Source organism: Mustela putorius, unplaced genomic scaffold, assembly GCF_011764305.1.
Source record: "Mustela putorius furo isolate JIRA1106 unplaced genomic scaffold, ASM1176430v1.1 tig00003846_pilon_pilon_pilon, whole genome shotgun sequence".
NCBI lineage: Eukaryota > Metazoa > Chordata > Mammalia > Carnivora > Mustelidae > Mustela > Mustela putorius.
This window is the reverse complement of record NW_025421999.1, coordinates 7,193,627-7,208,048: the sequence shown is the minus strand read 5'-3', so window position 1 is coordinate 7,208,048 and position 14,422 is coordinate 7,193,627. Positions and strand designations below refer to the sequence as shown.

Here is a 14,422-nt window from a genome sequence, read left to right as displayed (position 1 = left end):
ATTGTTTGGGGATCTTGGTATTTCCTATGTCTCAAGGACAGTATGAAACTGAAGTTGATCAGTTTTCTAAAACTTTGATGAAGAGTGTTAACGAGAAAATCAACGTATTGATTTTTTTGGAAAAAAACCACATTGTAGCTAAATTTTAATGAATTTGATAGATGCATCTATTTGAGAGTACCTAGGTCTACTATATTATTTTATTATTATTTTTTAAAGATTTTATCTATTTATTTGACAGAGAGAGAGATCACAAATAGGCAGAGAGACAGACAGAGAGAGAGATGAGGAGAAGCAGGCTCCCCGCTGAAAAGAGAGCCCAATGTGGGACTCGATCCCAGGCCCCTGGGATCATGACCCGAGCCGAAGGGAGAGGCTCAACCCACTGAGCCACCCAGGCGTCCCTTTTATTATTTTTTTTAAGTTTTTTTTTTTTTTTTTTTTTTTTGTTGACAGAGATCACAAGTAGGCAGAGAGGCAGGCAGAGAGAGAGGAGAAAGCAATCTCCCTGCAGAGCAGAGAGCCCGATGTGGGGCTCAATCCCAGGGCCCTGGGATCATGACCTGAGCCAAAGGCAGAGGCTTTAGCCCACTGAGCCACCCAAGCACCTCTACTATATTATTTTAATCAAAAATGATATTTTGTGGGGGTTATATATTCAAGTTATGCATCAGTTGAAAAGTTGAATCTCATTTATTGAGTGTTCTGAGGCCCCCCTCTCATCTATAGGGTTTTCAGCTCAGTGATTAGTATATATGAAGAGAACCCATTCCTCTTTTTCCATTACAGGGAGGACATTAAACTTTGAAGTAATTGATAAAGAAACTAGTGGTTGGGGAGATCGTATCTGCCAGGACTGGCTCCTTGGAAATCTTTTCCAGTTGGTTTTAAATATGTAGATGTGTTTTATAATCTCTAAATCTTTAAGGCATGGACTTAATGTTTCCATTTCTAATGACTTAAGTTGACTTAACTTTATACTCAACTTTTTTTGAAATCATTCAGTTTAAAAATTCACATACTGAAGTGAAATAGCTCTTTGTATCACTTTCCAATTTTACCAGATTGTTTCCAGTAAGAAGCTAACTCGACCCCTGGTGCTTAAAAATGGCAGACCTGCAGGGAAAGGGAGCATTACGGTAAAAATAAGATATTTGTCTTTTGCCTGAAAAGATTTAACATGATAGGACATGCTGAAACTGTACATATCAGACAAATACTCTATAGCCTTGCTTTATCATTTCATCCCGAATGTTGTCCTTCATCCTTACTTGCCTTACAGTGATCAAAAATGGGAAATACGTTGGGTCAAAAAGAAGGAGAAAATGCAGTACGGGAATTCCTTCTTTGAGTCTTTTAAGTTGCTCATGGAATCAGATGTAGCTTGGTGATGCTTGTCTCTCCCTCATGGAAGTATAAATCTCCAAGTTAGAGAGAAATGACTTAATCATCTGAATGGATTAATTTGACCCTCTACAAAGTTCCCCCAATAGGACAGAAACTGTATAATGGATTTAATTCAAAATGGATCTTATATTATGCCGTGACCATTGAACCTCTCAACCCCCTTTTTTAAAAGTTTTTATTTCATTATTTAAGTAGCCTCTGTACCCAGCATGGGGCTTGAACTCATGATGCTGAGATCAAGAGTCACATGCTCTTCTGAGTAAGCCAGTCAGGCACCTGAGCCTCTCAACTCTTAACCATCTTTTCTGTGCTCGTGCTCTCCTGCCCATCCTCCCACTCAGATTTTTCTGTTGCTAATTACTGGTCCTAGGCAAATGAATATATACTTTATACTGTTTTATATTTCAAATTACATAATGCCACACTTTAAATAAGTATCTTTAAATAACAGGATAAAATAATTACCTTCTAGAGTTTCTGTCCAGGTTATCACTGCCTGGAGCAATATTTTCTAACTTTAGCTCTGAGAATGGAGGGCTGGCTCCCGCCTGTTTGAGGGTTGTTGTCATTATGAGGGCATTTCCCTAAGCAACTGTTTTGCCCTAGTTTAAATCTCCTGAGGCATAAGAATTTTAAGTGTCTTTGGGATGTTGACTTTTGTGAGACAGAACATTACAGTAGTTAGCTCTATTGCTCTTGGGGTTATGATAGCCTGGAATTTGTTTTTAACTAGAATAAGTTTTTCAATGACATTGGATGAAAAACCTTGATCTGATACTTCAACTTAAAGTGTCTTCTAGGTATGATTTGCTCATACTTTAGATAGGGTCATGCAGTTTTTCAGGGCTTTGATTTTTCTTCTACTTTTTAAAAATTTTATTTATTTATTTGAGAGAGAGGGAGAGAGCAAGCACAAGTGGGGTGGTGGGGGCAGAAGGGAAGACAGAGAAGCAGAGTCCGCGAGTGGGGAGCCGGACATGGGGCTTGATCCCAGGACTCTGAGATCATGACATAAGCTGAAGGCAGATGCTTAACCTACTGAGCCACCCAGGTGCCCCAGGGGCTTTGATTTTTCACTGGAATGGGGAAGATCTAGTTTGGGCAACAGCATTTGAAAAATAAGTTGTGTAATACAGATTTGGCATATTTGGGGAAAATATTTTATACACATTAAAGAAATAATGATCAATCTTTCTGAATGGTACTTTTTCTTATAAAAGATTTAAAAATTCATTTATATTAGTAGAGATTATATCTATTATCAGATAACAGAATAAATCAGTACTTCTAAGTTTATCAGAATCCCTAAAACATATTGTCTTTCACTTACCATATCTCCTCATAGATTTCAGCTGAAGAAATAAAGGATAACAGAGTGGTATTGTTTGAAATCGAGGCAAGAAAACTGGACAATAAGGTGGGTAGTTGATGCACATTTCTACAAGGATATCATGTTTTGCCTCACATTGATTCCTTTTTGAAAAAAAAATAATGCAATTAGTATTATGAACTCTATCATCTGAGCATCACTTAGAGTATTTAGTTACTTCTAGATTCTGCTTTCCTATGTATGTTTAAGCAGAAGCCATTTTCTTTTACCTCTTTCTTCTAGGTGTTATCAAAGGGCTTGTCTAGCTTAAAAGAAGAGTTATTAAAAGCATTAAGGTTATTGTAAAAGTCATTTGAGACAATGTTGTTGGATTACCTTAAGGAAAGAAATAGAAATTCCATGCTCTATTGGATTTTTCTCTTTGTTTCCAAAAGTCAATGTTTATTTTTAATGAAGAATGAGTGCAGTACATAATAACACAACAATTTAGTATATAGCATGAATTAGAATAATTCTTCGAGTGATTTTTTAAAAATTTTTTTAAAAGATTTTATTTATTTATTTGACAGACAGAGATCACAAGCAGGCAGAGAGAGAGAGGAGGAAGCAGGCTCCCTGCTGAGTAGAGAGCCCAATGCGGGGCTCAATCCCAGGACCCTGGGATCATGACCTGAGCTGAAGGCAGAGGCTTTAACCCACTGAGCCACCCAGGTGCCCCTCTTCGAGTGATTTTATACTGAATCACATAAACCAATCAATTTAAAAAAAATCATTTTTATTTGCCTTACAATTTAGTTTGCAAACATCTTAGACTAGTAGCCAGGGACAACTTTTATTTTGGAAAAATTTAAATAGAACAGTCTTTAAAAACCCTGCATGTCCCCATCATCCATCTTCAACACTTATAACTCATGGCCAGTTTTGTTTCCTATCTACCTTCTCTCCTCTCAGACATCATGTCATTTCATCCCTATAAATATTCTGGAGTATCTCCAAAGATTCTTTTAACAGTATAATTAGTTGGTATGTTTCCAGTCTTTTTTCTTTTTTTAAAGATTTTATTTATTTGACAGAGATCACAAGTAGGCAGAGAAAGGAAGGCAGAGAGAGAGAGAAGGGAATCAGGCTCCCTGCTGAGCAGAGAACCTGATGTGGGGCTCGATCCCAGGACCCTGAGATCATGACCTGAGCTGAAAGCAAAGGCTTAACCCACTGAGTCACTCAGGCCCCAGTCTCCAGTCTTTTTTAATCCATAAATTTCCCCCTTTCTTTTACTTTCTTCCTACATCTCTCTTTCCTTTATTCCCTCTCATTTTCTTCCTTCATCCCATCCATCCATCTGTCCATCATGGAACTTACTCAATAAAGAAATGGACTCCTCTGTCCTATAGAAGTTGTAACACTGCTTATAACTGATTAAATGCTTATGGTGTCATTTAACATGTTCTTCTCTCCACCTTTATTTCTTGGTTTCTGTAAGCTGGTAACTGAATCTAGAGGAATGATCTGATGGTATTTTGAATTGTCAGTAGGGCAGCTTTATAGGTGGTGACATGTGATTTAATCAGGAGGCTCCCATTGTTGAGTCCTGTCTTTTTGGGACATCTGAACATTGATGGTAATTATACTGCCTAGATATATTATTTTATTAAGAGCCTGTTAAATAGTGAGATTCTCATGCTATCATTGATTCTTCATTTATTAATGAGGATACTTCTATAGAGAAAAGTATTCTTATCCATGTTACATATTTATTTATTCTGAAATACGATTGTACAGGAAGCAAATTAAAATGTTTGATTTTCTTCCCTCATATATACCATTTCACAGATTAAGTTGGTTCCCTATCATCCTCTAAATGTGACAATGAGGGTTTTGTCTTTGTTTTGTTTGTTGTTTTTTATTTTTAGTATTGCTATGAACTCTTTACCAGTGAACTCCTATAGATGCTTAAATTATCTTAACTTTGGCCTGTGAAAACCTCTTGAAGTTTGTTCCTGAAATCAGTTGGCACATCTCCAGGAGTCTTTGGATAGCTTCCTTGCTGTGTGGCGTGACAAGATGTTCCAGGCTTATTTTTATCTAATTTCCACCCCAGACTGCAGATTAAAAAGAGCCTGATTATATTTTAGTGGAAATTGTTATTTAGAGACCAGTCTGGTACTAGGGATGCTTATTGTCAATTATTGCTACTTACTGTTTCTAAGGCTTTTTAGTAGACAATTAGAGGAAAGACTGTTTTGTTTTTTAAAGAAAAACTAAATCATAAATTTATACAAATATTTCCAGTTCAGATATAGAATTACAGGGCCTTACTTCTTTAATTCTATATTTGTGCCTGCCTTCTCTTATGCTGAAAATCTCAGTTCCTAAGGATGTTAACATAATTGCTTCTGTTTGCCTTTTATAATATCTAATACTTTCAGAATAAAAATATCCATATTATAATTAACAATATTTTTACTAAAAACAGATTGAGCTTTTTTTGAAATTCTTTTTTTTTTTAACTTTATTTGTTCATTTATGTTATCTCTACACCCAGTGTGGAGTTTGAACTCACTACCCTGAAATCAAGAGTCATGTGCTCTGCTGACTGAGCAAACTAGGCACTCCTCTTTGAAATTCTTTTTGTCTTTAGAGTTATATATTCTATGTGGACTGTATATTCAAATTCTTGTGTTTTAAAGAAATCTTTTAGTTATTGTTCTGTCACAATGACACATTTGAATTTTGCTTTTGATATTTAGGGATTGTTTTCAATTTTTAAAAATTTAACTTTGTTTTATAATTATATAAGAGATTTGTATGGTTCCAAAGCCAAATCTATAAAACAAGATATTTTCAAGTAATTTAGCTTCTTTCCCTGTCTGCTATGTTTTTTCTTCCTTTGTTCCTGTAGTAATAATGTTTTAAAATTTATATTTAATGATTTAATTTTTCAATTTCCTAAAAGAAAACTAAGGCTTTTTTGTGTGTGTATGTGTTTGTATGCCTCTGTATATATACATATATGTATATATGTATGTATATTGATATGTTTATGTAAATAGATATGTATGTGTGTGTATTTATGTATTTATATTTATATTCTCTACCCTCAGCCCTTGGGTAGCTGTAGCATACTACATACATATACCATTTTTTCTTTTAGTGAGGTAGAGAGAGTGAGAGCATGTGTATGTGTGCACATGTGAGTTGGGGATGGGGAGTAGACAGGGTAGGTGCAGAAGATTCTTTTTTTTTTTTTTTAAGATTTTATTTATTTATTTGACAGAAATCACAAGTAGGCAGAGAGGCAGGCAGGGGGTGGCGGGGGAGCAACTCCCCACAGAGCAGAGAGCCCGACTAGGGGCTCAATCCCAAGACTCTGAGATCATGACCTGAGCCGAAGGCAGAGGCTTAACCCATTGAGCCACCCAGGCGCCCCGGTGCAGAAGAGTCTAAGGAGAATCTTAGACAGGCTCCACTCAATGGGGATATTGACTTGGAGCTCCATCTCACAACTCTGACATCATGACCTGAGCCGAAGGCGACAGTCTGTCACTTAACCAATTAAGCCACCCACGTTCCCCCATACTTGTGCATTCAGACACACATATGAATATATATTCTCTAGATATGCATATATACACTTTTCTCCACCTTGCTTTTTTTCACTTAACAAGTTCTGGAAATCTGAGTCAGGAACTGTTAATTCTTACTTTCGTTCTACTACTGACATCTTAATGAACTTTCAAAGGTTTGTTGTCTGACTTTCAAAATGGTAATAATGATATTCTGCCTTTCTCTTTGGTTTATTTCTAAGGTAGGTCAGACAAGGTACATTAATGTGTTTTTAGAAAGTTAACTTCTCTGTGTATAGTGCTGCTATTAATTTTATTTAATGGTTTACAGAGAGGCTAATTACATTGATTCTTAAGATTCTTATTAGATAAGGTTAAATTTTAAAAGTTCTGGGGTGCTTGGATGGCTCTGTCAGTTAAGTGTCTGCCTTTGGCTCAGGTCATAATCTCAGGGTCCTGGGATCAAGCCCTGAGTTGGGCTCTCTGCTTAGTGGGGAGTCGGCTTCTCCCTCTCCTGAGCTGTCTCTCCCTCTCAAATAAATAAATAAAATCTTAATTTTTTTTTGGAGGTCTGGATAACCTTTGTTTGTGTGTGTGTGTATATGTATCTATATTTATATCTATATTTTAAAAGTTTACTTACTTAAGTAATAACCTTCCACACCCAAATGGGGCTCAAACTCATGATTTAAGTAAGAACAAGAGTCACATCTTCTTCTGACTAAGCCAACCAGTACCCCCTGTGTTTATATATATTTTTAAATATTTTATTTATTTATTTTTGAGAGAGAGCATGAGAAGGGTGAAAGACACAGGGAGAAGGAGAAGCAGACTTCCTGCTGAGTAGGGAACCCGACATGGGGCTCAGTCCCAAGATCCTGAGATCATGAGTCAGACCCTTAACCAACTGAGCCTCCCAGGTCCTTCCTGTCCCCCCACCCAGCCCCGTGTTTATATTTTTGACTGTACCATATATATTACTTGCTTGACATTGAACTGCTGAGGAAGGAAATAATATTTTCTTAGTTCTGAATTTAATACTGAGTTTAATTTAGGACTCAAGAAATCTTCAATTCAGGGACATAGCTGCATATATTACTGTAGAATTAACAGGTGTCCTTTCATTTTAACAAATAATAAGTTGTATACTCTAAAGAGTATGGCAATGGTAATATAAAGGCAAACAAAAATGAGAAAACAAAATAATTTATAATCTTACTTGAGTTTGACCTCTGAAAGTGATTTGGTCAGTCTTCCAGAATTTTATCTCTGTGTATGTGTGTGTATGTGTATTTGTGTGTGTGTATGTGTGTGTTTGTATTGAGGCTAGTGATAACGGTATTTTTGAGTACTCACTGTGCTTCAGCATTATACAGGGGTTCTGTGGTGAATTACAGAGGGAAAAGAAGATGTACGTTGTACCATTGGAATAATTCCATTATGCACTTCACATATTTACTTCTGCTCCCTTCTGTGTGTAAAGAAATGTGTGGAATTGGTGGAAGAGTATTGGAAATAGAAGAATAAGATATAAAGTCAAGACTCAGATCCATGAATTTACTAGATGTATGATCTTGCCAAAGTCATTTAACCCTTGTGAATCCATTTTATTGCTGATAACTGCTGTCCTTCATGGTGTCAGTATGGCTAATGTTTGGGATGTCATTTATATAAAACTATTCAGTGCTATGTGAATGAATACTCTTACTAATGAAAACAAGCCCCGAACATATCTTACTGATTATGGGTCTTATTGTTCACCATATTTTAAAGCCATGTTCTCATGTTTTTTTTGAGAAGTGAAGGTGTGAGACACAGGATTATGAGCATTTATCACAAATGCCTTAGTAGTTCTCCTTGTAGGCATCAACAGGTTGCTAAGTTCGTGAGAAAGACTGGGATTTGTATTTATTACTGTACTGTACTGTATATATCTATACTGTGGAGTTAGACTTCAGGTACTGCTAACATGTAACATGTATAAAGTGTGGTTTCACATGGTTTCAGTGGAGAATAATTGACTTTTTTTAAATGTAGGATCTATTTGGAAAGTCAGATCCATACCTGGAATTCCACAAGCAGACATCTGATGGAAACTGGCTCATGGTTCATCGAACAGAGGTGAATATCTGAATTTGAAAAAGTAGAGTTGAGGTTTCTATTGGAATTGTAGTAATCTAAATTTTTAAAAATTATGTATTTTAAAAATATCAATCTGAGTTCAGACATCTAGACAGGGATACAAGATCAACATACTCATTTCTTTTCTTTTTCTTTCTTTTTTTTTTCATGTGGAGGTACTACCATGCTGAACTGTCAGTAAAATTTTTATCTTAAAAAATTTAAGACCCTGTAAAAAGCACTAAAATGTATACCTGTGTATCCTTCACTTTGATTTGCCACCTGGTCATATCTGCATGTGTGTTCTTTCTCATTCACTCACTTACTTTCACACACAGACACACATATACATATACACAGACATGCACACATATAATTCCCATTCGCAGAACCATTTTAATGCAGGCTACAGACATCACCTTATTACCACAGCAGGCTTTTATTGAGAAGAAGGGCATTCTCCTATACAATCACACCTGGAAGTTTAGGACTCAAAATTTAAAATTTATAACATCAGCGTATCATATAACTTTGAGTTTCTGCAGTTGATTAATACACACACACACACACACACACACGCACGGAGGTATATATATATATCTACATATATACCTCCACATATTTTTGTCTAGGATTGATTAAAGGTTCACATTTTGCATCTCACATTTTGCATTTGGTTCTTATGTTCCCAGTATATAAGATTCTTCTCCATCTCTGTCTTAGGTCTTAATGCCTTTGAATCTCCTGAATAATCAAGACCAGTGTGTCCAACATTCCAAGTCTTCTGTTTCCTTACAGTTATATCCAAATCAAACAAATCGATCTGGAACATTATTTATGTATACCTTGCTCTGTATCATCAGAGGACTCATGGTCTCAAGCTGTCCAGTATTGATGTTGCCAACCTTGTCTACTTGATTAAGCTAGTGACCACCAGATCTTGCCATGATAAAGTCCCATTTTTTCCCTTTTGTAATTAATAAGTGATCTGTGGTGTGACACTTTGAGAATGCATGATTAAACTGTTCTTTTGCATATCATCCATCTACTGATGATCCATACCTAAGGATGGGTTATATTAGGGGTTATAAAATAGTGATTTTTTTCTAAAATTTTCATCCCTTTACATATACTAGCAGATACACCTCTTTCATCTCTCCTCTCTCTTCCTTTTTTATTTTTGGTATCATTGTAGACTCATGACTGTTATAACGCGGTGTATTCATTATATTATAATTCATTACTGTCATTTTAGCTGTTCCAATTAATCCAGATTTGACCAGGGAGAGTGATGTTGAAAGGCGTTTGGGTTCCTTTAATATAACCCCATTAGTCTTTAAGTATTCTTTTATTTAGTTGTTTATTTATTTATTTAATTATTTGTTTTTTAAAGTAATCTCTACACCAAATCTGGGGCTCGAATTCACCACCCCGAGATCAAGAGTCTTATGTTCCTCTGACTGAGCCAGCCAGGTGCCCTGCATTCTCTTACTTTACATTAAACTTTTTTCTCAGGTCACATTATGCTCACTCTCTCCCAGGTCTGGAATGAGCCCTTTCTCTTGGAACCCTATTCCTTTAATGAGAGTAGTCTTAGATGTACTCATTGCTACTGAGATGTCATTTCACTTATGCCTTTTCAAAGGACATAGCTGGGAAACATGTGTATTTGTATATATGTTTATTATGTGTATGTATATTTACAAAACATTTTTTTTTAAAGATTTTATTTATTTATCAGAGAGAGAGAGGGGGAGAGAGTGAGCACAGGCAGACAGAATGGCAGGCAGAGGCAGAGGGAGAAGCAGGCTTCCTGCTGAGCAAGGAGCCCGATGTGGGACTCGATCCCAGGACGCTGGGATCATGACCTGAGCCGAAGGCAGCTGCTCAACCAACTGAGCCACCCAGGCGTCCTTATTTACAAAAATTTTAAATCATGAATTTAGACTATTTCTTCAATTCAAGCCCAACACAGCATGGTTCTTTCTCATCCTTGCTTATTCCAAATTTGAATCTTTTGTGTCCTGCAATGAAAACCCTGGTTTCCCACAAAATCAATAATCTTTCTAAGCATACATCGTGATGGGTGAAATATATTTTTTAAGTAGTTTCTCTTCTTTTCTCAGAATGTATCTATCATGTTTTTCTTCTAACACTTGTATAATATTGTCCTAGATAGTTTTTCATTGAAAAAATTGCCTGGGTGAAAAGATGGAGAATGATTAGTGAGAGTGTAGCAAGAACTGAATGTTTTTCTAACTAGTCTTTGTATCTTCATTTTATAGGTTATTAAAAATAACTTGAATCCTGTTTGGAGGCCTTTTAAAATCTCTCTTAACTCCCTGTGCTATGGAGATATGGACAAAACGATCAAGGTAATTTAAAGTTATATGTATATATATAACTTTATATTATATATATTTTTATATTATATTATATTATATTTATATTATATATATTATATACAATTTTTATTTTAAATATATAATTTTAATTATATAATTTATATTATATATATATATTATATATATATATGTTATGTATACACACACAGTAGTTGATTAGATAGTATTTAATAGAAGTAAGTGATCTAATAGATACCTGTAAGGATTCTATTTTATTTGTATTTAGGAATAATAAAATAGAAATGTCTCTGATAAGTAAATTGGAAGGGTAGATACGTTTGACTGATCTGTTGGCCTAAGGCTTAATCAAAAATTGTGATTTTCATTTTACTCTTCATTTAAAAAAAATAAAATGTCCAATTGAAATTTAAATCTTTCCTCCTTTTAATAAGATTCCTTTTTTCTGCAAATAGGAAACTTTAACTGCCTTCTTTGCCTTTGGCATGTGCCTTTCAAATAGAAGCAGATGTTACTTTGACTAAAAACCCAGAGCTTCCCTTCTGCCATTAGCAGCAGAGGAGAATAGTGGTGGCATTTTCCATTGCTTATTTTCAGAGCAAGATATTCATTGAAAACTTCTAGATGGCTTTACTATAAAGTACTAGAAAAGCAGAGTGGGACCAGGAAGTATCAGGCATCTAAGAATTTTTTTAATGTTTTAATTTATAGCCATTTATTAGAAAATATTTATTATTTTTAAGACACATTTAAGACACATTATCCTGGAGTCTCATAAGAGTCCAGATAGAAGCCTCTTCTTGTGTTTAGTTGTCAGCAAACCAAAGTGGAATTTGTTGTTTTTGTTTTAGTTTTTTTTCCTTTGGTAATAAATATGGTAAAAACAGGAAAAGTGATGACACGGAGCATAAGATTTCGTCTCAGGCTATAGTCCAAGTCTTGACTTAGGCCTTCAACCAGATAAGGGATCTTGGGCAGGTCATCTAACTTCTTCACTTACCCAATAGAGAAAATAATGTCTATATTACAAAAAAGGGAAGGATTAAATTAATGAAAATGTAAGTTTTCTAAACCATTATATAAAGCACAGATGCTGTTACATTAAAATGACTTAATTCCTTAGATCCAAAAAAATTTGTCCTCAGAGAACTTGGCAGAGAACTTTAAAAATCAATATAAGTAGAATTTATTTGTTATTTCAAATAGCAGTGAAAATTAAGTAAAAAAAAATAGTAGAACAGTAGTTTTAAAAATTACTTTCTATAATTATACTACCTCTCTAACTTTTGCTTTCACATTAAAAATAATAAGCTAAAACTTTATTAGACCTGAGAAACAGGGAAAGGCTGGGGAAAAGAAATGCCTAAACCATAACTGATTGCTTGCAATAATATGTTATCAATGAAACAATGTTTTTTAAACTTTTTTTTCACACAGTGGCATGCTTACAGGGCTATTTTATTATAGTAAGTAAACTGATTTTCTGAGTTTTCTCTGATGAATGTCTTCTGTTCTTAAAACTTCCTCAGTTTGTGTTAACTTTACACAATTTGGTTTCCCATATCATGACTGTCTTTACATTCTTTAGTGCTGTATTTCTTTGCAATATTATGAAATCATTCATCTGTGAGTCTCTTGGTGTTTGGAAATCGTTTAGAGGTGTGGTAAACGGTTTTAGAGCAGAGGATGGAGTCAGAATCATCCATAGTTTCTTTGCTGCTGTGTGAATGTGCCAGTGTTCACTCCAGCATGTATTATTATTCTCATGAGATCAAGTGAATAAAAGAAATAATCCTGCATGCTGCCCTCCTGCCTAAAATGGGAATGCCTTAGTGAATGTAGTATTTTGTGGTGCGTGCATTCTCTTACATATATACATAGGTGCATATGTATATATGCATGTATTTCAATGTCACAAGCACTGCTAATACTGTATCAGTATTTGAAACAGCCAGTAGTACTCATTTTTGAATTTTTGAGAAGAGAAATTAAAAGATACAAATCATTACATCATTTATCTGAAATTATATCTGAACATAGGCCTGCATTATAAATGTCACATCTTTCTTTAGCACCAAATATTTGCCTTCAATGGGGAAACAGTGAATTTTTCCTGTATCGTTTTCCTATGTAGGTATTATAGTGAGCTCTCAGAAATTCCAGCTTACAAATCTTTTTACATTCCCTGAAGTCTCAGGCTTATGAAGAGTTTTAGGTGTTCTTTCTTTAAAAATAAAATTGAAAAAAAAAAAATTGGCCTTATCAAGGCTTGATCTTAACATAGATAGAAGTTGGAGTTTCCTGAATGCAAATCTAAAATGCAAAGTTCTGGGGCACCTGGCTGGCTCAGTCAGTAGAGCATGCTACTCTTGATCCCAGAGTGGTGAGTTCAAGCCCCACATGGGGTATAGAGCTTACTTAGGAAAAAAAAAAATCAAGTTCTACTTTCCATATATAAAAAAAAATCTATTACAAAGTAAAATCGTGGTAATACTAAGATTGCTTTTGTCTTTATCTTAATTTTACTTTCTCTGGAAAAAAATTAGTAAGACCATTCATTTTCTTTTCCCCTCACAGTTTAAATAAAGAGTCAGATAAAGGGACTTCAGTTTAAAAATTACATATCTGATATTTGTAAGGCAAGAATCAAACTCTCATAATTGGTAAGAGACCAAACTGTTTACAACAAATAAAAATCCTTTACAGTTAATCAAAATTGCAATTCTATTTTTTTTAAGAGTTTATTTATTTATTTGTCAGAGAGAGAGATGAGCAAGAGCAAGCACAGGCAGACAGAATGGCAGGCAGAGGCAGAGGGAGAAGCAGGCTCCCTGCTGAGCAAGGAGCCAGATGTGGGACTTGATCCCAGAACGCTGGGATCATGACCTGAGCTGAAAGCAGCCGCTTAACCAACTGAGCCACCCAGGCGTCCCAAGAATTGCAATTCTAGACCTTGTCTTTATTGATTGATTTATAGTCTCCCTGGAATAATAATCAAAATATTAGTAAGGAAGGAAACACTTCCTGTTATAATAGGCAGACAGTTCACTTTTCATAGAACTGAGAAGAAAATAATTCACTTTTCTGGGTAAACACATAAATCCTAAGCATTTTAACTTGGTAATTAATAAAACTTTGTAAAGGATACTCTCTTGGCAAGTACTCTCAGTTACAGGCTTTTATTTTAAATCTCTAGAAAAATTCAGAAGTGTCCTTAGCACAGCTTCATATTACCTATGTCGGTTACCAAATAAAACATATCATCTTCTAACACTATTTAATTCCTCTGCCTACTTCACAAGCCTGTGTAGATAATGTGTGCAGTGCACATAATAAATGCAGAAATGAGATAATCTGTTCTGAAATTACAAAGCACTATAGAAAATCGGTTATTCCATGATCACAATGAACACCTCTGTTTGCTAGCAGTTCACACCTTCTTAATATTCTCATTGCAATGAGTAATCAGGTATTCTTGTGAATATTTACCCTCTGGTTATGCTGTCAGCTTGGCACAAAGCTGCATGCACATCAGGTACTCTGAGTTCTCTTCCATCTGCTTTAAGAAAGAACATGCATTTGGTGAGAGCCGTAGAATTCACCCTGTTTTACATGTAAGTAAGAGTTAACATGACCCA

General features: G+C 35.2%; 1 protein-coding gene across 1 annotated transcript in view; it reads left to right on the top strand.

Annotated features, from left to right (window-relative positions):
• CPNE3 (copine 3) overlaps positions 1 to 14,422 on the top strand; it is a 49,675-nt gene that overhangs the window by 15,383 nt on the left and 19,870 nt on the right. The window contains exons 4-7 of the mRNA XM_004766969.3: positions 1,065 to 1,139; positions 2,753 to 2,824; positions 8,338 to 8,421; positions 10,707 to 10,796. Of these exons, the coding sequence (XP_004767026.1) occupies positions 1,065 to 1,139; positions 2,753 to 2,824; positions 8,338 to 8,421; positions 10,707 to 10,796 (321 nt within the window). The remainder of the gene's footprint in view (positions 1 to 1,064; positions 1,140 to 2,752; positions 2,825 to 8,337; positions 8,422 to 10,706; positions 10,797 to 14,422) is intronic.